The 22291-nt window shown below is 42.2% G+C and overlaps 1 protein-coding gene across 1 annotated transcript in view; it reads right to left on the bottom strand.

Moving 5' to 3' along the window:
• The window catches only part of PLBD1 (phospholipase B domain containing 1), a 54156-nt gene that overhangs the window by 24946 nt on the left and 6919 nt on the right, over positions 1–22291 (bottom strand). The window contains exons 2-6 of the mRNA XM_030548039.1: positions 13904–14123; positions 10867–10950; positions 8228–8366; positions 3066–3227; positions 735–879 (exon numbers count right to left, since the gene is read on the bottom strand). Coding sequence (XP_030403899.1) covers positions 735–879; positions 3066–3227; positions 8228–8366; positions 10867–10950; positions 13904–14123 — 750 coding nt within the window. The remainder of the gene's footprint in view (positions 1–734; positions 880–3065; positions 3228–8227; positions 8367–10866; positions 10951–13903; positions 14124–22291) is intronic.

Below are 22291 nucleotides of genomic sequence, written 5' to 3'. Positions count from 1 at the left end.
AGCATTGGCCTGCTAAACCCAGGGTTGTGAGCTTAATCCTTGAGAAGGCCCTTTGGGGCAAAAATCTGTCTGGGGATTAGTCCTGCTTTGAGCAGGGAGTTAGACTAGATGATCTCCTGAGGTCCCTTTCACCCCTGACATTCTAAAGTTCATTGGGCAAGTAAAACCACCCTCCCCCAACACACATCCCAGCTCCACAAATCAAAAAGGAGATTGAAAAAATCAATTTGAAGACTGGCAATCAAATGTCAAAGATGATGTCAATCTGATACTGATGGGATTACTAGAGAGTATCACTAAAGTGAAGTGTTCAGAACAGTATCATCACCAGAGACACATTAGTACTGTAGGGCTATGCTTGGGTAGAGTGGGGAAAAGATCAGCAATGCAGACAAACATGTACCATGCAAGTAGAATTCAAACCCCTTCATAAGGAACCATATTTGCACCAGGGGGTTGCAGAATATTTAACAAGTACTCTTCAGAACATCATCCCAGACCATTTTTTTTTTAAAAGGATACATTCAAAACAATAAATCTGCAAGAAATTTTCCTCTATTGGCTTCTAAGAGTATTAAGGTAGGTCAGTCTCAGTGCCTATAGTAACAGTGTCCTGTCTATAAGGCTTTTATAGAAGAGTACACACGAGTCAGTGAGATGTGGAGAAGGCACATACAGACATGGATGCATTTATGAACATGGAATACGAGGTTTCCTATTCTCACCCCAGTTACCTGGGTAACTGCTGAATGACATCCGACCAGTAACAGTCTTTGGATCAGTGATGTTGAAGTCCCAATGTTTATATATTCTCAACGTAGCTGCATATGTAAACCAGCTGGAATGAGCAAAATAGATGTTCTCATATCCAGGGAGAACCTAGAAAACAGAAGCAGAACAGTGAGTAATCCTGATCATTGTAACACTCTCTACTCTACATCAGTAGAGGCAGAAGAACAATTTGTTGCAAATAACCCATCGGATGGATTTTGCCTTTGTTCAAGAATTATCAGGCTATCAAGATTGAATCTCTTGTTATAATGGGACATACTGGCCCTTTAAAACCAGAGAGGGAATGCCTGGGAGACCAGGAATTCTGGAGCAGATAAGGGCCTAGGAAATGACGGATGCAGGTGCTAGGAGAGAAGAAGTGGTCCGAAGGTGATAGTGTCTCGGAAAACTCAGGCTACTGTTTCTTTAAGGGCCTGGGATCAGGAGCTTTGCAGCGTAAAGTGGGACAAGGTTCCCCTCTCCGTCAGCCATCCAGAATAAGTTCTGGGAAAAAGCATGGCATACAACCTGACACTTGCCTCACTTAGAGACGTGAGCAGGGGAAGCATTGGTTGCCTGCTGCCATTTCCCAGCTCACAGGAGAAAAGATAGAGGTGGTGTGACCTGGCCTCCAAGTTGGGCAGGAAGGCTGAAGCCTTCACCCCAGACAAGGCCTCTGGGAGGAAAGGATGTTTGTTATGAAGGTTTTGTTTTGTGTTCTATTTGCTTTTTTAAAAAAAATAATTTGTTGCCAACCTGGGTGGAACCAGCTAAGGGAAATTTACAAAGGTCGGCTGGGAGAAGCTGCCCTACCCTGGCAGCCGGCTACAGCTGTTAAAAATTAGTCACTAACATTTCTGGGAATAATCCTTGGTCAGTTGGCTGTTTACAAGCAATTAGTAGTAAATATCTGAAATTAGTTTAATTTAGTTTTTATTGGACATGTGTATTATGATATGTTTCAGTTCTCTGAGTGCTACTTAGAATCAAGTTTCCTGCTTAAATTTTTTTTTTTTTTTTTTTTTTTAGAATGCAAAATTTGCTTTCTACAAATATTCTTCAACATTAGCTGAAAATATGCTGGTTTTGTGCATGTTCCTCTTGGTGACCTGGTTAAATAGAAAGTACAGAAGGCAAAAACAAGGGACCTTGTCAGTAAAAGCAAATTTGTTTAAAAATTTAAATGTATATTGACAGAACATTCTTTTTAAGTATTCACTCAGCTCTAATATCCAGTGTTCATTCAGGAGCCAGTTACAATAAGTAAATATCTGACTCTTCTCCAGATTAAGCTAAGGTTCCTGAGAGGCAACATTCCCGACACTAAAATGGAGTGCCCCAGAAGTCTTCAGATCCCAACTGGAACCCTGTGAATTCCCCATTTTGTCATCTTCATCTTTGAAGCACCATGTTGTGGCCAACATCTACAGTGAGATTCCTTCTGAAGCCCAATAACAAAACTTCTCTTAAAAAAAATAAAAAATGAAAATCAAATCAAGACTGCCTATTCATCTAGACTTCACTCCCTCCTCCTCCTCCTCAGAGCACGGTGCCCACACCTGCAGCGTTCCAACCCCGTACCAGCATAGAGAAGGAGACCACCTCTACAAATGAAAAACCAGTTCCTAACCATTTTAATATCACACCCATTGCCATAGTACCATAGTTCTTCTCCTGGATGATAGTGAAAATCACCAGTTGCAAGGCCTGCTATAGCATCTTTAACTCCCCAAATTTAGACAAAGAGGCTACCTCTAAATCAGATGAACGTATCTCCCATTCCTTCTCCCAGAAAGCTAAAACACTGCCTCGGCGGTCTTCCTGATCACTACCAGACCAAGGGACAAGAGACTGGCTCTGAAAAATCAGATACTGCCCTTTTCAAAGGTAGCACACTGCATAGTCACATGATGATCCGCTATTCTGAGATGTTTTGTACCCCTTAAAAATGCATGGGAACTTCTTATCTGTCTCTCCAACATGGCTTTTAGCCATCTTCAGATATTAAACAACTTCAATTTAGAGACAAATGAAAGACCAAATACAAGAGTAACATGATACAAAAGCAAGAACTAGAATGATTTGTTAGATAGCTTATCTATGAACAGTATCAGTTAAAACAAAATGGAATCAAGATTGATTTGTCTGTAGTGCCCAGCATGATGGGGCCCTGATGCCTAATTAAGGCCCCTACATGCTCCCAAAATATAAATAATAATGAGGGTTTCATCAACATGATCATGAAACAAGTCTACTCAGGGGCTAGAAATTATGAAAAATTGCATTGCCCTTACCTTGATAAGAGCAGAGCAGTGACCCATGTCCCACTGATATCTCCCAAAGCCTGCTGGGTCACCCTTATACCAACCCACTGCTGAATACGTGAATAATGCAGGAATAAGGTCCAGTAGATCTCCAACTGCATTCAGGAAGCGGACATCAAAGACACTCAGGGGCTGGGAGGCAAAGAGATCAAAAAATATATATATATATATTTTCAGATGGAGAAGTGACTGAGTGAGCAAATTCAGCTGTTAATAAAAGTTCATTTTTCTTTCACCCCCAAAGGAATCATTAAGTTATCCCCTTTATATAAAATATTCACATGTTCACATAATGCTTTTGCAATGACACTATATTGACACTGGAATACTGCTACAGAGAAAACAACTAAGGAAGAAAAGGAGAGGTTAACAAGAATTATTAAAACCTGTTGTACCTGTACAGAAAACCCAGAATCAGCAGATACTGTACTATTAGGTTTGAAAACTAAGTCAGTTGTACATTTATCTAAATGCCTTTATTAATGACCCAGATGAGCACTCAGATCTCAAAGACTTTGGGCTTGTCTACATGAGAAATAAAAGCTCACAATAACTAATGTGTTTCGCTATACCATACTAACTTCCCTGTGCATACAAACCCTTTGATAAAACACATCCTGAGGATGGAGATGAATGATGCCTGGGGAGTTAGGTAAGCTTAGTGATACTAGCCAAATGTGAAACTACTTGCTCAGACTGGTTAATAGAGAGAGCCAGTCACCAGAAACTAGACTAAGGACTTTCAAAAATCCCATCCTGGCTTTAGGAGACCAGAGTGATCTAATTCACTGTTCATTTGTAACCTATCATTTGGTAGTCTCTCCCCTGGCCTCTTCCAGATAAACATTTAAACAGAAGTCTAATCTTAAGCCTTCTTGACTCCAGGGTAATTTTTAGAAAATCCTCCATGGTTGTTATCATACCCTTAGTGTAGACAAGGCTCAGTAGGGTCACAGAGTGCTTGTGCCTCAAGGAATAAGACTGGGAGATTTGCAAGGGGAAGCATTCAGGTAGGAAAGAAGTACAGTACCTCCATGAAGCCTTGTTCCTAACCATTAAGCTGGCCTCTCTGAAGAGAGACTGCTGGGGAGAGATGGAAGAGAAGAGAACAGTATTCTCTCAATTGCTACCCATTTTCACATGCAAGTCAAATAGAGAACTGTATTGCCCACGAGCTATTCGGACCATTCTGCTTTTGCAGTGGAAATCATCATCAGAAAGAATGTAATACACTGCTTTGTGCACAAAAGGGAAGGAAAAAAAACTTTCCAAAACTAAAACCTTTGCCAAAAGTTCCAATAATAAGCAAAACTTCCCCACACAGCTAAGATCTTGTATAGCAGGTGAGCCTAATACTGGCTGTGATTTAGAGGCGGAAGGCTGAGACATACATTTAACTTTTATTATATTGCTTTATCCTCTCACATTTTTTAGTGAAAAGATATGGCAGGGAGGGGCAAGCAAGGTACCTCAGGTCTATAAAGAGTGGGATGACTCAAGTGTTGAGGTTTTTTTTAAGAACTCAACAGTGTGATGTACGCAGAAGAGGGTCCTGGGAGTCTGTACATATGATAATTTAGTTTCTATATTAAATTACACATGAGAAACCACTTTCAAAAATAATCAAGAGTTGGACTGAGAGATTGCAGGGGAGAAGGCCTGAGAGGCTGAGTAGGAAGAAGCCCATGGAGGTGGCAGCAAGAAGTGAGATGGAGCTGTCTTTGGCTGCTGGTTATAGGTTCCCCGAGTTGGGAAGCGGTGTAGTGTGTGTGCCTGGGTTCCCATACAAGCCACTCGTATGGTGGCATGAGGCCAGAGAAGGGGAAAGGACCACAAGGCCCAGCACTGGAGCCAGACATCACATATAAGGACTGGACTTTTATTTTGTTGAACTGTATGTCACCTTGGAATGGGTGGACTTAAATCATGACCTGGCTGCAGGATCATCACAGGCGGAGGCTGACCTCCAGAGGATCTGTCTGCAGGGGGTGCCAGACAGGATGAGAGCTGCCATACCTGACCATAAGGAGCAACTCCAGCAGTGGGTTGACCCCTTCACAGTGATCTACTTAAAAGGCCCATGTTCTTTGGCAGTGTGTACAAGGCAAGTGATTGTGATGATGCATACACCATTGCTGACTGGATCAGCACAATACTTGTATACTGTCTGCATGGGATTTTCAAAAGCGCTCAGTGCTGGTCTAAGTCTTTCCCCCACTGATATCAATGGTAAAATTCCCAATGACTTCAATGGGAGCAGGCCTAGGCCAATGCTGAGTGCTTTGGAACATCCCCCATGTGGCTTTAAGTCATGATCACCCAGAACCTGGAACTCCTAGGGAGACAGGGGAGAGGGAGAAAAGGGGATATCACAAGCATACTCCTACATGTCTAAAGTCTTCTGATGAATCAGTTTGCTTAGGAATTAGCATCTCATCTTCAGGATTCTGGGAGAGCCTGAAGACACTGATCAAATTTCTGCAGCAAATCCTTTTAAAATCCAAAGGATTCTGTATAGTTAGGGCCCTAGCAAACTCACCATAGATGCCGACTTCCCCTTTACCCAGCTCTGAAGGCAGCAGCACAGAAGTAAGGCTGGCATGGCATGGTATTGCTACTCTTACTTTTGCACTGCTGCTGGCAAGGCACTGTCATCAGAGCTGGGTGCCCAGCTAACAGCTGCTGCTCTCCAGCCACCCAGATCTGAAAGCAGCACAGAAGCAAGTGCGGCAATACTGTGACCACCCTCTTATAATAACTTCGTGACCCTCCTGCAACTCCCTTTTGGTTTAGGACCCCCAAATTGAGAAACACTGGTCTCCCCCATGAAAACTGTATAACATAGGCTAAAACCACACAAAGGACCAGATTTCACAGGGGAGACCAGATTTCATGGTCCGTGACACGTTTTTCATGGCCGTGAATTTGGTAGGGCTCCAGTTATGAATGCTTGTGCACTCTTGTCTGAGAGTCAAGCTTTTTTAACATAATCTCAACAATTCTGGCTCTAGATGTTCAGACTCACCCCTGCAGCACCTCCTGCTACTGACTCCTGGGAATTAGCTCTTTTTCCAGCCAGGAGCACCCTCTGCAGGCCAGTGATCCACTTGTCCTCTTGGCCCCCATGTCCCTCCCTGGACCCAGTGCCCTGTTGTCTGGGGTGCTGCCCCCTGGCAATAACCCCTCAGTCTGAGGGTCTCCCCTCCCTAGGGAACCCCCAACCCACTATCCCCACCTTGCCTCAGTATCAGTCTACTGCCAGTCATCATCTAGCCCCACGCCCTGGGGCAGACTGCAGTATCAGCCTACTCATAACTGGCAAGGTGGGTTTGGACCTGCTGCCTTGGCCTACCCCTGGGCTGCCCTCTGCAACCCCCAGTACCCATTGATCTTGTGCTAGGCCACAGCCTGGGGCTTTCCAGGCTAGAATTCCTCAGCCTTTCCCCAGCCCTGCTTCACTCAGGTACCCTGTCTCTAGCTCCCTGCAGCCAGGCCCATCTCCCTCTACAAACAGAGAGAGGCTTCTGGCTCCCAGCCTCTTATAGGGGCCAGCTGGGCCTGATTGGAGCATGGCCACAGTTGAGCCTACTTTCCCCAATCAGCCCAGGCTTCTTGCCCCAGCCACAGCCCTCTTCCGGGCTGTTTTAAGCCCTTCAAGACAGGAGCAGGGGACCACCCTGCTACACTGGCCTACAACCTCCTGGTCAACCTCCTCCTCGTCCTGGCTAAAAAGGCCATCTACAAAACCAGGGAGAGGAGGTTGGCCAATGGAGACTCCTGTGACTGTGGGGCTTGTTTCCGATCCTCTGTCCGTTCACGCATCCAGGCAGAGTTCCTCTGGGCAGCGTCCAATGGCTCCCTTGACGCCTTCAAGGACCAGTGGGCTCTGTCCAGGATTCTCTGCTCAGTGTCCCCATCAGGCTCCCTTCTTATGACCCTTTGACTACACTCCTGTCCCTGTTCTTTTATTAGTTGTCCCCCAAAATCTGTTGGGTGTTTGAGGTCCTGTGGATCCTCCCCTTTGGAATGGACACTGTCCTTATTCTGTTTCACTCTCTGGCCTCCCCTGCAATAAAGGCCCAAAGCAAATTCTACAGGGGGGGGGGGGAAAAAGGTATGGGGGGGCTTTACTATTTTAAAATGTTTCTGCTTTGCAGTTCACCACCCCCAACCTGCCCACTTCCTTGCAGTTCTTAGGCAAAGTTTAAAAGGTCAGTTACTGAAGTCCTTGCTGTCACTGTGTGAAATGCATTAGACATTTTGGGATAGATCCTTAGCTGTTCTAAATTATTGTAGCTCTATTAAAGTTCATGGAGCTACACTGTTTTACACCAGCTGATGATCTGGATCTTGGTAATGATACTTCCAATACAAATTCTAATATGAATCACAAACAGCTCTGCCATAATACTGTCACACATACTCTAAAATGAAAGACTAGTTTTTTAAAAAGAAATCCAGGGCTTCAAAGAGTTTTTTTTAAAAGTTACCTTTGAAAATAAAGGTGAAAGCTTTAGTGACCTCCCAATTTTTTATTCACAGTATTCTTGCCACTTTGAACACCCAAGAATTATTTGCCCACAAACCAATTAAGAAAGCAATCTTCCAATTTGAGTGTGAATTCTAAAATCATTCCCAACCCAACCAGCATTCAAGAGGACAGAGTTGCAAATCAGTTTTAGAGAACACTTCTCTGATCTGCACTGAAGATTTGTTTGTTACATCATCTATACCGAACATCCACTAATGTTAATGGAAGCTTTGTATGCTGAATACAGGGCTGGCTCCAGGGTTTTCGCCACCCTAAGTGGCAAAAAAAAAAAAAAGAAGCCAAGATCGGCGCCTGCTCCACTGCACCACTTTCTTCTTCAGTGGCAATTCGGTGGCCAGTCCTTCCCTCCGAGAGGGACCAAGGGACCCGCCACCGAATTGCCACCAAAGACCCTGACGTTCCACTTCTTCCCCTTGGCCGCCCCAGGCACCTTCTTGCTGAGCTGGTGCCTGGAGCCGGCCCTGGCAGAATAGGTAAGCAGAGACCTTTGTCTTTAAATATCTCCTATGTCTTTGACTTTAAGTTACCCTATCCTTCCCTTCTCCCCCTAGAATCACTTAGAGAGCTTCATCAGTCTTACTCTTCGCTTGTGGTGCTTAGCCCATTCTTGGGCTCCCATGTACAGTCCATCCAGCTGTGCAATAACATAGCCAGCATGCCTCCAGAAGGGGTCATCCTTTTTAGTTTTGATTTGTTGTCTGGTCCACTGATCCTGTTTCCTGCAAAGGAAAAAAAAATTGGTTTTACAGAGCACTCTTGATATTCCATGTATCCTACAAAGAACAACACTTTACATCGTAATTAACTAAATAATAGAGTGAATTAACCATGGGCAAATGTAGTTGTGATAGTGATGCTCAGCAATAGCTGTCTATCCCCCTCCCCTTCCCCTCCACCTCCCAGACAGAGCTTAGAACATAAAACACTATATTTCGTTAAAACAGGCCAGACCAAATTCTGGCCCCTGCTCCGGCCCCTTTACCCAAGTCTGGTAAGCATACAGGAGTATAAAATGACTGCAGCCGAATTCCCCCGGTGCTGTGCAGGGTAGGGCTGACATAAATGGCCCTACGATGCCCCAATGGTGTGCATCCTGGGAACATTTCGGGGCATGGTCATAGCTCTCACAAGTTTTCTGCACTGTATAGCAACCTGTAGGCAGCCCAGAAAAGGTTGCTGTAAAGCAGATCAGTTCCCACAGCAATCCATAATCTGGGCCATGCAATGGTGGTATAAAGTCACTTTCATCCCCATCCACCTCCTTGGGCTACACCTGCAGTGCTAAGATGCAGCATAGAACTTCACCTGGAATCTCTGCCAGGGCATAGTGATTTCCTGCTATTCTTTTCATTGAGGAAAGAGGGCTGGGGGTTAGAGGGGTAGTAAGGAAGCATTGGGATCCTTAACTTCTTCTTGAACAGGCCAAAAAAAAAAATAAAGCCTTTAATGTAGTACCTTATGAGAGGGATCACTACTTATATGTGCAGCAATAACAGCATGAGCCACAAGCACAAGTCCTAGTGTGCGGTCCAGAACTACTGAAAGCATGCTACCCGTGGAGCCATCGCTTCCTAGCATCAAGATGTGCAAAAGGCACTGTCATAACTATAAAGGGAAGGGAACAGCCTTTATAATTATACCAGCTATAGTATAACAATACTATAAAATCCCTCCTGGCCAGAGACACCAAAATCCTTTTACCTGTAAAGGATTAAGAAGCTCAGGTAACCTGGCTGACACTTGACCCAAAGGACCAATAAGGGGACAAGGTACTTTCAAATCTTGACGGGGGGGGGGGAGGCTTTTGTTTATACTCTTTGTTTTGGGGGTTGTTCGCTCTTGGGACTAAGAGGGACCAGACATCAATCCATGCTCTCCAAATCTTTCTGAACCAGTCTCTCATATTTCAAACTTGTAAGTAACAGCCAGGCAAGGCGCGTTAGTTTTATCTTTGTTTTCTCAACTTGTAAATGTTCCCTTTTGCTAAGAGGATTTACCTCTGTTTGCTGTAACTTTGAATCTAAGGCTAGAAGGGGTTCCTCTGGGCTCTATGAATCTGATTACCCTGTAAAGTTATTTTCCATCCTGATTTTACAGATGATTTTTACCTTTCTTTCTTTAATTAAAGTCTTCTTTTTAAGAACCGGATTGATTTTTCCTTGTTTTAAAATCCAAGGGGGGTTGGATCTGCACTCACTAGGAACTGGTGGGGGAAAAGGTTAATTTCTCCTTGTTTTAAGATCCAAGGGTCTTTAGATCAATGTTCACCGGGGAATTGGTGGAGGAGTCTCTTAAGGCTACCCAGGGAAGGGTTATAGTACTTGGGAGGGAGATATTCTAGGGGGGAAGGTAGACAGAGTTTCCCAAATAACTCTTAAATGATTTGGGTGGTGGCAGAAAAATCAGATCTAAGCTGGTAATTAAGCTTAGAGGTTCCCATGCAGGTCCCCACATCTGCACCCTAGAGTTCAGAGCGGGGAAGGAACCTTGACATGGTGGCCGAGCGTGCGACCCGTGGAGCCATCGCTTCCTAGCATCAAGATGGGCAAAAGGCACAGCTTACAGAAATGGCTGAGGTTTTGCAGAAATATTTGTAGTCAAAGAAAGAAAATAGAAAATATATCAACACATGAACCTAAGGAAGTAAATAAGGTAGGCCAAATGCTGAGCCTCCCAATCTAGGGCCTGGTTTTCTTCCCATGTGCACCGGTTTTATACTAGTGTAACTCCATTGACTTGAACAAAGTCATTCCTGATTCTCACAGGTGTGAGAGATTCCAGCACTTGGTAACTAATGTACAATGTGCTTGACCTTATAGAATATACACTACACAAAATGTCTACAGTGGGAAATACACATAGAAAAATTACAAGTGCCAAGAGATAGTCCAATGTGGTATTCAATACACAAGCTTGTCCATAAAGTTATTGAATACAGGAAGCTTGTGAGTTAGTTGGCATTAATTAAACCTGTTTGCAGTGCTAGTGCAAATGCCTCTTTGAAGGAACAGAATGGGGAACAGGACATATTCCCTTCTCAGTATATGTTTGCACTTCTTATTCTTGTTAGACACATAATCATAACAGAAGGAGCCAATACTTCCTCTTTAGCAAACAAACAAGATCAACAAACTCTGCTGAAAGACCTGAGGATTCCATCATTCTTTTATTTCTAAGCCATGAACTCAAGAATCACATTTCTAGTAACTCAGTACATACCTCATAAACTCCTGAACTCTGCTTAGAACGGTGGGATTCTTAATTAGTTGCGGATACAGGTTTGAAGTATGGTCATACATACGCCTGAAAAAATAAGTGTCAAAAGTTATTTTCTGCCATTTTCCCTTCATTTCTTTCAATTCTGGCTTCCTGAATAGTAACAGATAAGCAGCACAGTTCGCAAGTCAGCTGTTTCTTTATCACTCTATTACCTTTGCATCTCTGGTACAAGACAAACCATGAGGCATGTAATAAGACTTTTCAGAGTATAAATGGCATAGCTCACTACCCACTCAAACTGTCTTATTATGGAAAAAGATGAGAGAGTGAGATTAAAGTATCCCTATAATGAAACTTCTGTTTTCAAGCATGCTTTAGGTCAGTAGCATCTTGGATGTCCTAGCACATTAATTGAAAGTATGACACAAATGGGTAACTGGAAGATGATCTCATTTGGGATCAAGAAAGCAATCAGGTAGATGCTGATCTGATAGCTTGTGAAAAACTCAACTGACATCTAACAGTGTTTTACTTACCGGTTAACCAAGTGTTTCTTCCTCAATGGATTAGCTAAATAGCTCAGCAAAAAATGTATATTTAGAGAGGGAAGAAGGGGTCCTGCACACTTCTAGAGCACCAAAGACTCTCTCTGGCTGTACTGTTTTGAGAAAGAGGAACAGATGGGAATTGCCAAGAGCTTTGCTGGGATCCAGAGTGAGCAGAACTAAGCCACTCATCCGTGTAGGGAGCTCCTACCTAGCATTGAGAGCAATACATCAGAGCCAAGTACGTAACCTGGGTTGCATATGATCATGCTGAGCACTTGTCACAAGGCCAGACTTCTTTCTGTTAAAGCCTGCGACAATCCTAGGTCATTTCACCAAAAGGGCAACCCTGACTGGGAGGAATAGGTTTGCAAGATCTGCAAGCCTTACTCCCAGTTCCTCTCTGAAGGTGAAATGCATTCCTGTGCAGAGGGCCTATGCACCACTTATGTCTCTTGTAAGCAGAAAACTTTCATCTCTGCTCTGCTCCCATTGTACCACTCAGGTAGCACAAAGCAGAGACTCACCATGACTCCCCTTCTGGGGATTCCCCCAGCAGGCAGAGAACCAGCAGAGTGGGCCCCTACATGGTTCTCCCCCTCAGTCCCCAGCGGAAAGGGCATGCTGGGGACAGGGAAGGGGAATGGCCAGAGTGCAATACATTCCAGCTGGCAGATGGTCCCCTGGGGATGATAGCCAGATAAGCAAGTCAGAGAAGCTCCCAGGTTGCTCTAATAAGTGCTTGGGCCAGGGCAGGTAATCAAGGAGTTGTAACCAGCCCGACAGACCCCTCTATCTGCCACACCCAGTGAATGTCCAGCAACATAGGGCAGACTTTACACCAGTGGCATCTCTAGGCTGCTCACTCACCAAATCAGTGCAGAATCAGGGACTTGTAGCTTCTTGAGAGGCCCTGCCTCCTTGCACAAATCAGAGACACACAAGGGAGGAAGGAGTTCAGGGACTCAAGTGATGTTTTTTAATTGCCTTCTGATATTTAATGAAATGTCTAAGTCTTTCATGCTTTATAATGGTGTCATACTGAAGCAGTAATCAGCTCATTAAATTAAGTTAAAGCTTTTCTATTCTACCTAGGACAAAATGTAAGGCAATCATGAAACCGCACTGAGAATCTCAAGGTACAGTCCAAAGGAGAATTTCAATTTACCTCTTGAAATCAAGAGGAGCATCACTAACAGGATGCCGGCTCAGTGAGAACGTACCAGAGAGACGTTTGACCAATCATATTTGAAGTTTAAAGTTTGCTCTCTGGGGCCTATCATGTTCCATTGAAATGAAGAAGAAAATAAAACTACTTTCCCCCTCCCTGCTTCCTCATAATACCAGGTAAGGCACAGTTTTTGGGTGCAATGCTAAAAAAAAAAGTTGTCCTCATTTTAACCAGTGTCCAGGGCACTAAATGAACACAGGAATAGCCAGATTATTTCCTTTTAAGAGTGGAGGAGTGTGGGGGGGAGAGGAGGGATGAAGTACTGATTCTCCTTTATTTGTAAGTCATTTTGTTTATAACAAGTTAAGAAAAAGCACAGCAGAACACATACAGTAAAGGATAAGATATAATAGAAGAGCACCAGCACCTCTGAGTTTTTCATCAAAAAAAATTTTCATAGTTTTCTGAAACACAGAACCTTCCTATGTGCTCCTTAGTGAAATAGAGCATGCTGGTCTATTTAGATTATTTTGCTGTAGCCTGATGCCTGACAGCTGAGCAGTTGTTCATGATGCAAGTAAAGCTTTCGGCATCTTGGAACAGACTGTTATGCTTTCCACTTGCTGTTATCAGAAGAGGAGAACCTTTAAAAGAGGCAGTTAAGCTGCCTGGTCACAGCTGTGTGCAAAAGGAGAGAACAAGGGCATAAAGAGACTTACCTATCTCTTATGGGAGAAAATTCAGACAACGCTGGCTCTTGGAGAACAGACCCTCCGATTGCACAGAGATGAATGTGGCAGGCAGTTAGACGGGGAAGAAACTACAGCTTGAGATGCCCCCATTTGTGTTCAGATTTCAACATGGAAGACTTATGCACATGTCCCAAGGGAGAACAACTGCCTTATGTTAACTGGGGTTCTTCCAGCACTTGAACAAGGAAAGGAAGGGAAGAAGATGTACATATTCCTCCTTAAGAGCTAATTTTAAAGAATGACTAATTCATTCATTTGTGATCTACTTGGGGAAAATGTGACACAGGACTCCTGGCTTGCATTCCAATTGCTGGATTTTAGAAAAGTTAGTTAAGCTCTGTGTTTCAATTCCTTATCAGTAAAATAGGTTTAATACTCATCTCTCTCTCCAAGCTGTTGTGAGACTCTTTGTTAAAAAACAGACTAACTTTGAAATCTTTGGATGAAAGGTGATAAGTGTTAATATTATAGTTAACTTATATGCATCAAAATAGAGAGGGACAAAAGCTGATAGAATCATGCACTGAAATGACGTATTTACGGAGTACTTTTCAAGTTAGCTTACTTACGGAGCTGTGAGATAGCCCTCCAAAAAGCCAGCTGCATACATGAGGCGTTCATTCCCTATGGACTGACTCCCATAGCCTGCTCTGATCTCCAGAATCCCCCACCCTGTTGATTGTATGGTGTCATTGTAAAAGCCATAGGCATCTCCATTCTTGTCCAATACATCTTTGACCTGGACTGTTTTCTCAGTTTTCATCCAATATACAGTTGCATAGCGGATTTCTGCAAACAAAAACCAAGGAGGAAAAAGTTAGAATGTTGTATTACATGTCTCCAGCAATAAGTGTGGGGACCTCATTCCACTGAGATACCCAATCCCTTGTGGAGAACAAGATGGATCAGACAGTTGGTAGTGAAGTTTATGCAGCCAACCAGTTCTAGGTCACTAGTTTCAATCTATAATTAATGACCTAGAATAATTATCATCAGATACCTGTTTGCTGACTTAAGTAACAGACAACTGGACAGACTGGTTGGCTCACCACATCTGATACCTCTGCTCACAATCTTAAAGGGGGAAAAAAATGAAAAGCTGCAAAAACCAGACTACCTACTCAGACCTAGAGATGGCCTTTGAGGAACAGAGCTAAGGCCAGGCTCATTGGCAGGGCAGAGATGGGAAGAAGCAGCTAATGCTATATCACTTGCTATGTATTGAAAAGATTATGGACATAGTTTCCTGCATCAGCCACAGCTGAGTCCTGATATAGAAAAAAAAGATGCTCCCATACCTGACTCAGAAGAAATCCTACAACAAGAGATATTAAAAGCAATCTACAAACAGTTGATGATGAACCCATTCAACCCCGTTTCCTCTCCTCGACCACCATCCCATATCCCTGCCCCCTGACCACCACCCTGAACTCCCCTGCCCTCTATCCAACCCCCCAACCCCGCTCCCTGTGCCCTTACCGTGCTGCCTGGAGAACTGGTGGCTGCGGCACTACCACTGTGTCTCCCAGCTGGAGCTGGGCCACGCTGCCACTGCCACAGCCACCATGCAGCACAGAGACCAGGTCAGGCCAGGCTCTGCAGCTGCACTGCCCCAGGTGCTCACAGCCCCGTCACCCAGAGCATTATGCCGGTGGCGGAGTGAGCGAGCCAATACTGTGGGTGAGGATAAACAGCAGGGGAGGGGCCGGGGGCTAGCCTCCTGAGCCAGGAGCTCGGGGGCCGGGCAGGATGGTCCTGTGGGCCACATCTGGCCCACGGGCCATTGTTTGCCCACCCCTGGACTGTTCTAAATCGCTGGATCAGAGGTTGAAGGTGGAGGCAGCACAGAAACCCAACTGTACAGAATACAGGAAAAGATGCCAAGAGCACATCACAGTATTGTTCCATGATCTGTCCCTATTCACTTATTCTACCAATTCAAAATACTGATCTTCAGCTGGCATTTTCAAAAAGTGCTCAGAGTTAGCCTAACTCTGCTCTGGTAGGAAGTCAATGGCAAAAGACCAATGCTGAATACTTTTGAAAATCCCAGCCTTCATCTTTCAGCCCTCAGTGACATGGGACCTGATAACTTCAGGTCTCCATTCACAACCTATCAAGACACCTGCACAGTACTGCAAACGCCAAAAGTTCAAAAATCAGGAGTCAGAATCCCCAAAATTATGAGGTTGTCTCATAAATTGTAATGGTTTTTTTTTTATTATTTTAATGATTACTGAGCTGTGTTCTAACTTCCCCTGTCCGCCTCCAATGTGTGTTAATTCACACTGCCAATTTACAGTGAGAAATACAATTTTGGCCATCACAGGTAATTTTATGTCCCAGTCCCCACATCAACATTGCACTCTCAACCCCAAAACAACTTATTTTGTGACAAATCCCCAGTCCTCACACTTATCCCATTTACACATCAACTCCACACACCCACCCACACAATTCTGCACACCTCTTGCCTCACTACCCCATATGTGCCCCTTACTCCAGCACACCTCTGCTCCTCCTGTGTAGGTTCTTCATCCCAATCTAGACCAAGTTGGAGAAAAACTCCAGCGGGAGAGAGAGAGAGAGGCACATGCGCACACACCTGGGAGTGGGTCAGCTCCAGTGGATCTTCACAAACACCCCCTTGCAGGCCTTGGGAGAGGGCAACTCCAAGAGGGCCACCTTCTCCTCCATCCCTCCATCCCAGGCCTGGTATGGGAGCGTTACAGAAGAAGGAAGGGGAGGATAGAGGAACAGAGAGAACACTGACCCATTTTTCACAAGAAGGGAGGGAGCAGTATACTCTGAACTGCTGGGTAATTTTTGTTCTCTCCTCCCCTTTCTCTCTTGAGTAAATAGTATTGGCTGCTCTCTTTCCCTCCTCTAAAACCTTCTTGGCTCCTGAGGAGAGAAGTGTTTTGCAAGTCTTCTACCGCATCTGTCATTGAGTGACTGTACAAACTCACTCCCCAGGAGGTGAGGACATGGGGGAAGGCAATCAGAGAGGGTTTTCTTCAGACAGCCTGAAAAAAATCACTTGAAGGATGAGCCTCTCACCTCATGGGTAAGACTGGCTCCAGCAAGGGCCAAATTTGTGTTACTTATGATACATATGTGAGAGCGGAAAACACTGCCTGCATTCCTCTAGGTCAATACAGCTAATGGTGCCAAGGACAAAACTTGCAAGAGCTACAGACAAGGCATTTTTGGTCAAAGGCTACTGACCATGGAACCTTATTCTAGAAGAGATAAGACTAAGCCCAAGGCTGAATTTTCAGAACAAAATACATGACTCACCTTTGTGCAAAAGGTTTCCTGCATGAACTGAAGACAAGGGAAAACAGAGGAGAGAAAAATAAAAGAAACACACTAAGAAACCTGCCAAGCAGAGAGTTGAATGCAGCATGGACATCCCTGAGAATCTCACCATATTTAGCATTCATACGATGAAGATTGGCAACATAAAAATAACTAAGATATGAGTATCAGCACAATATCTAATGCTTTGCAAAGGCAGTAGGTAATGGCATTCATAATTGGATACCTAGCTTGATTTCAAAATGCACCCATTTTGCTCAGTGCCTTAAAATAGCCTGTTAAGAAGTAATTTTTTTCCATCATAAACAATGAAGTTTTTCAATAAAAAAAAAATATTTTCTGAGTTGCTAAGCTCTTCCTCAAGCACTTCTGACACTGTGATAACTCAGTTGCTTTAAGGCAGTTTTCATTATTTTTACTTCAGCGTTTATTACTTTAAAAGGTTGTAACTTTACAATCAGAAACACTTTCTTGGCCAGTGTAGTGTTCAGTGAGACAGAGCAATAACTGTTTCTCATCATGTCAGTGTTCATAATGCTCAGCTACATAAGCGATACAGCTTTCTTGAATCAAAATTTAAAGCCCAGCTCTTGTTATTATTTGCCAGTGAACTAAATTTCTCTTTTTCCAGACTCACTGTTACAGGAGTTCTGTGCATATCAGGTACTTTGTGTGTAACACACAAACAAAATGCAAATATGTATATTTGGGAAGGGGACCACTCCAGTACTCCCTCTCAAATGGCAGTTGGGTAAATGTTTTAAAAAGTGTTGCTTGATTAGTGTGGACGGAGGCTTAAATAGAGGGTGCTTTGAGACATGAAAGGCTTGACATTTCTTCAAGCACATATTGCAGAGAAGAAAGTTTAAATCTCCTTAGTTTTCATCTGGTAATACATAATGTATCGGTACTGCCCATTGTCAGGTGAGACTCACAGGGGCTGAACGACCATGAAAACAAGAGCTGGTTTCATCAGGCTGGTAAGCAGGTAGTGCTGAAAAGAGTTACAAACAATCCCTGCAAGCCAGGATGGATTTGATTTAATCTGATTAAATCAAATTGGTTTAAATAATGATTTAAATCACTAGTCAGGAAGATTCAATTTAATCATGGATTTCTACATAAAAGTGCATTCCTGTTGATTGTTATAACCTTAATACATATTCTTCAAAACTCAGAGATAGATGTAGGGTTTCATTTTTAGAAGGTACACACTATACATTTTAAAGTGATTTATTTTGAAAACTTTTCAGGATTAGTTTTACAGTTATATCAGAAAATGAATGATTGGTTATTTCAGGTACCAAAGGTACCTGAAGCAGATATTTATGAAGTCATTGGGAGGTGAATTATCTCCAGTTCAACAGGTTAATCATTAATATTTGGAGGATTTTCTTGCCATGCTATATTAGGAGGAGAACATCACCAGACAGACATTTAAACTGTTTTATTTAACTTAAAACAACATTATGTATTTTGGATGTTTTTCTTTAACAGCAAACATATAATATTTTAACAAAACAAGCATATCAATTTTTGAATTTAGTTAAACATTCACATTTTTTAAAATCAGGTTTGTTTTTGTTAAAATTGTTTTTAACTAAAATAGTTAAATGAAATATATATTTTTAAATCAAAAATTAAATCAACTATGCCACCCAGGTCAACATAAGAAACTTAAAATAGTGGATTCTGCAGCTAACTCAGTCATCTTCACCTTCATTTTCCTGTTTGTTCATAATCTGGAAAAGAAAAACAAGCTTTCCTGCTTTTTCAGGTCCAAAACAATTTCTCAACTTGGAATTAATTAGTCCAAAGGAATAAAATATTCTTTCTACGCCAGCAGAAGCAGCTACTGCCGTTAAAAGTGAGATTATCACTTCAACATTCTCTGAATCCAAGTGCTTAAGTGACTTCCACCAGTTCATTGATGTGACTTTCTTTAAAACATCATCAGCAAACATATTTCTTGAATGGTTCACGCTTAGCTCTGAAGTTTATTATAGTTGGCATTATGGAGGGATGATTCCTGGATGTCCATATCATAGCCAACTCCTCTTCTTCAGCAGTTAAGGTTTGAACCTGGTACTGAGTATTGACAATATCTGCAAGAAAATGAGCTGGAGATAGTGCTTGTCCCATTTGTTTTTTAAATGCTTGTACTTTAACTCTGTCATTGCATATTTCTCTTTCTAAGATCTCACTCAGTTCCTTCCAAATTCAACAGCATCAGCAACAACACAGCTATTTCCCTGCATTTTGTTCAAGGCTACAGAAATAGGCCTCAAGGTACTCAGCATGTGTTCAACATTTCTCTTAGGCCCAGTGTTAAGAACTTTGGCTGTGACAGTGCCATCTATTTTTTTCACGATTTTGTTCATAAACTGTCACCAGATTAGGCCAGTTCTTGATATAGTGCTCAAAACAGTCCACTACTGAGTTCCACTTCATGTCTTGTGGGAGAGTGACCTTGGTTCCTCCCACTTTTTTCAGAGCAGCTGCTGCAAAGTGGTTGTTACGGAAGTATTTTGCAATTTCAGCATTAGCCTTTATTTCTGGAACACTGAAGTCTTTGTCTAGGAGGTGCATCAAATGAGCATTGCAACCGTATGTTGTTAGGTTGGGACTCTTTTCACTCTCTTCTAAATAATTTCTTCTCATCTTGGATACATGTGCAGCATTGTCTGTGACCAAGCTCAGTTGAATGTTTTTCACAATTTGTTATATCTTTTACTGCTACTTCTTGTAAGTATTCTGCTGTGTGTGCGCATTTCCTGATGTGTCAATTGTTTCTGTAAAGAAGACACTCCCTTCTTCTGTTGTCACACAAGCACATACAACAGGATCATTGTGGACATTGCTCCACCCATCAAGACTCAGGTTAACAATTTCACCCTCTAGACCTTTTGCACACTGCTCAATTTCTTTTTCATACACTTTATCCAGCAATTTGCCTGAGACATCTGCTCTTTTGGGTGGATTGTATATTGGTCTTAATGAGTGAACCATGTTAATGAAGTGTGGGGTTCTCAATAATATGGAAAGGAGGGTTTGTTGCGTAAAAAAACTGGGCAATTTTTCATCAATTACCTCTTTTTGTAATCTGCTGGTTCTTATCACAAACTTATCTATGGTTGTTTCTGAATGATGGAGATTTTTTTCTTCTTTTTGCTACAGGTGATATACTGTGGCTGTGTGACATACCTGATGTGACTGAAACCTTATCATTGGCAGATAACTCTGAAATTATAGAAAATGATGGTGATTTTGAAAGTGGATAGTCTTCAGAATCCTATATGTTGAGGATAGAGTCTCCTAAACAAAATAAGTCAATGCAGTTATTTAATTATTATTAACATACTGCTCATTGAGTATTACTCATTGCATTCACCTTTAAAGGTGAAATTGTAAAAGGAAGATCTACCTATGTCAGCTACATATTTTTTATCACAATTGTATCAAATGATATTACCACAGAACAACAACTATATTTTTTGCTCAAAGATGAGAATTCGAGAATAGTCCAGAAGGAAGACAGGCAGTCCTTAAGAAAGAAGTACAAAATAAAAAAAGTTTAACAACCTGAAGATCCTGCATGTTCAGACATCTTCAACGCAGCTTCCTCCTGAGAAGGAACATTTCTCATTATGTTGTTTCATTCGGGCGATCAGGCCTAGCATTTTTTATTGCACTGTTTGCATTTTGTACGCATGCCTGTCTTACCCACAGGTAGAGGAACTTCATTAAAATATTCCCAAACTGGGTCTCTTTTACGGCCTGCTGCCATTATAGGTTTTCCCTTCTAGTGAGAGAATGGCATGACAGATCTCAAATCAGTGAAGGCTACATTCAGAAAGACCTCAAGACTTCTGGAATATTCTGCTCAAACAGTTTCTCTTTTGTTTCTACTGCTTGGCCCTTCCTTCTCACATTTATCTCCTGACTTTTTCTCCTTGTCCAGATCTATTCCACCCCCAACAATCTTCTATTCACTGAACTTTTTGAAACTTTGCACTTTTAGAGAGAGGTAAGAGATTGACTCTGTGTACACAAATTTGCAGAGGGACAATAGGGTTGAGGTCTGTTATTTCTCATCTCTACATATTATTTATTTTAAAATATTTTTGCTGTTAACAAGCATGTTATCTCTGGAGACACAAATCCAGTTTGAGAACTGGAAAACTAAGGATCACTGATGGTATCTTCTAGTCTGAGAACTAAGTCCTATTGAGTAGATAGATAATTAACTTAAATAATCTATACAGAAGCCCCTGGAACCTCATAAGATTGAGTCCCTAATCCACGAACTATTGGAACTCATTTACAAAACTTTTCTTAAACATTACATGAATATATTGTCTCATACTACAGAATTAGAATTTATAATCCCTATTCCATGATGAGATAGTTTTGAGCTTTAATCTTAATTAAAAATATCTTTAGATAGGTTTTTTCCTCAAAAAGCATTTTATCAAAAAAAATCCAATTTAAATTAAAAAAAATTGAGTTTTTTTGTTTGTTTTTTAAAAAAACGCATTGATTTTTATCCACTCTGCTGCAAGCTGAGTTCACAAAAACTGACCACGTAGCAGTGAAGGGTAAGGAATGGGGAGAGAACAAGAGTTAATAAACAGCAGTACAAGCCAAATTCTCCTGAAAACAGATGGTACAACAGGTCCAATACAGAGCAGCACTAGCATCTCCATCACTACGGTAGAAGCTAGCTTCCAATTAGAAGTCTGACTTCCAGCCTGCTCCCCAAGGCACACCTTACTCAAAAAAGCTAATACCCTGAATGTCACAACCCAGAACCATTTTTACTAAGCGATGAGAAATTTCTTAGGACTGTTCTGACTAATCATATCTCCAAAGTGACTTGGCCTACAAATTCCAAATATATATATTTATTTTGTTGGCCTTGCTGAAGAGTAGAATCTTTCAATTTGGGTTTTTCGTTTTGTTTCATTTTTTAAGGGATGGAGGAGAGGAAGAATTAGTGGAGAACTTGTAAAGATTTATAATATAAAGAGCTTATGTGATGGGGTCGGTGCTTCAGTAGGAAGGACAAGCATTAACTAGGAGCGTATAAGAACAGGGATACAAAGAAGAGGAAGTGAAAAACTGGAAGGAGAGGACTGCAAGTACTCTATTCCTCCTTAACCTAGTGAATAAATGGGAAGCAACCAAGAACAACTAGAGAAGTTAATTATTGTTCTTACACTGAAGGATTAATTTAGTAATTAGAGGATTTGCATGTTGCAAGATGTTCTCTTCCTTGAAGCAAACCAACTGTTTGCTGTTTTGCCTTTAAAAAAAAATCATCAACACTTTGAAGTAAAACCTGATGCTGACTCCCAATCAGTTAGACTTAGGTAGAGAAACAGTCTGTGCAGAGGTGCTTCAAAATGGAAAGATGCATTATTTTGCTTTACGCCCTCCCTTCTTGTAATCCATGGCTCAATTCTGGGCCACACTGGTACAGAACTGTCTTTGAGGCTATTATAGTAGGCTTTCAATTTATTTTTAAATGTTTGTAAGTATAATCCAACCTGCTGCTGACTGCATGGATTCTGGAGCCTAAACTAGCGGATGCATGGATAAGGTTGAGGGCAGGAGACCGGGGAAAGCATGAAAGG

Source organism: Gopherus evgoodei, chromosome 1, assembly GCF_007399415.2.
Source record: "Gopherus evgoodei ecotype Sinaloan lineage chromosome 1, rGopEvg1_v1.p, whole genome shotgun sequence".
NCBI classification, from domain to species: Eukaryota; Metazoa; Chordata; order Testudines; family Testudinidae; genus Gopherus; species Gopherus evgoodei.
The sequence above is the reverse complement of the archived record's forward strand: the minus strand, read 5'-3'. Positions and strand labels throughout refer to the sequence as shown.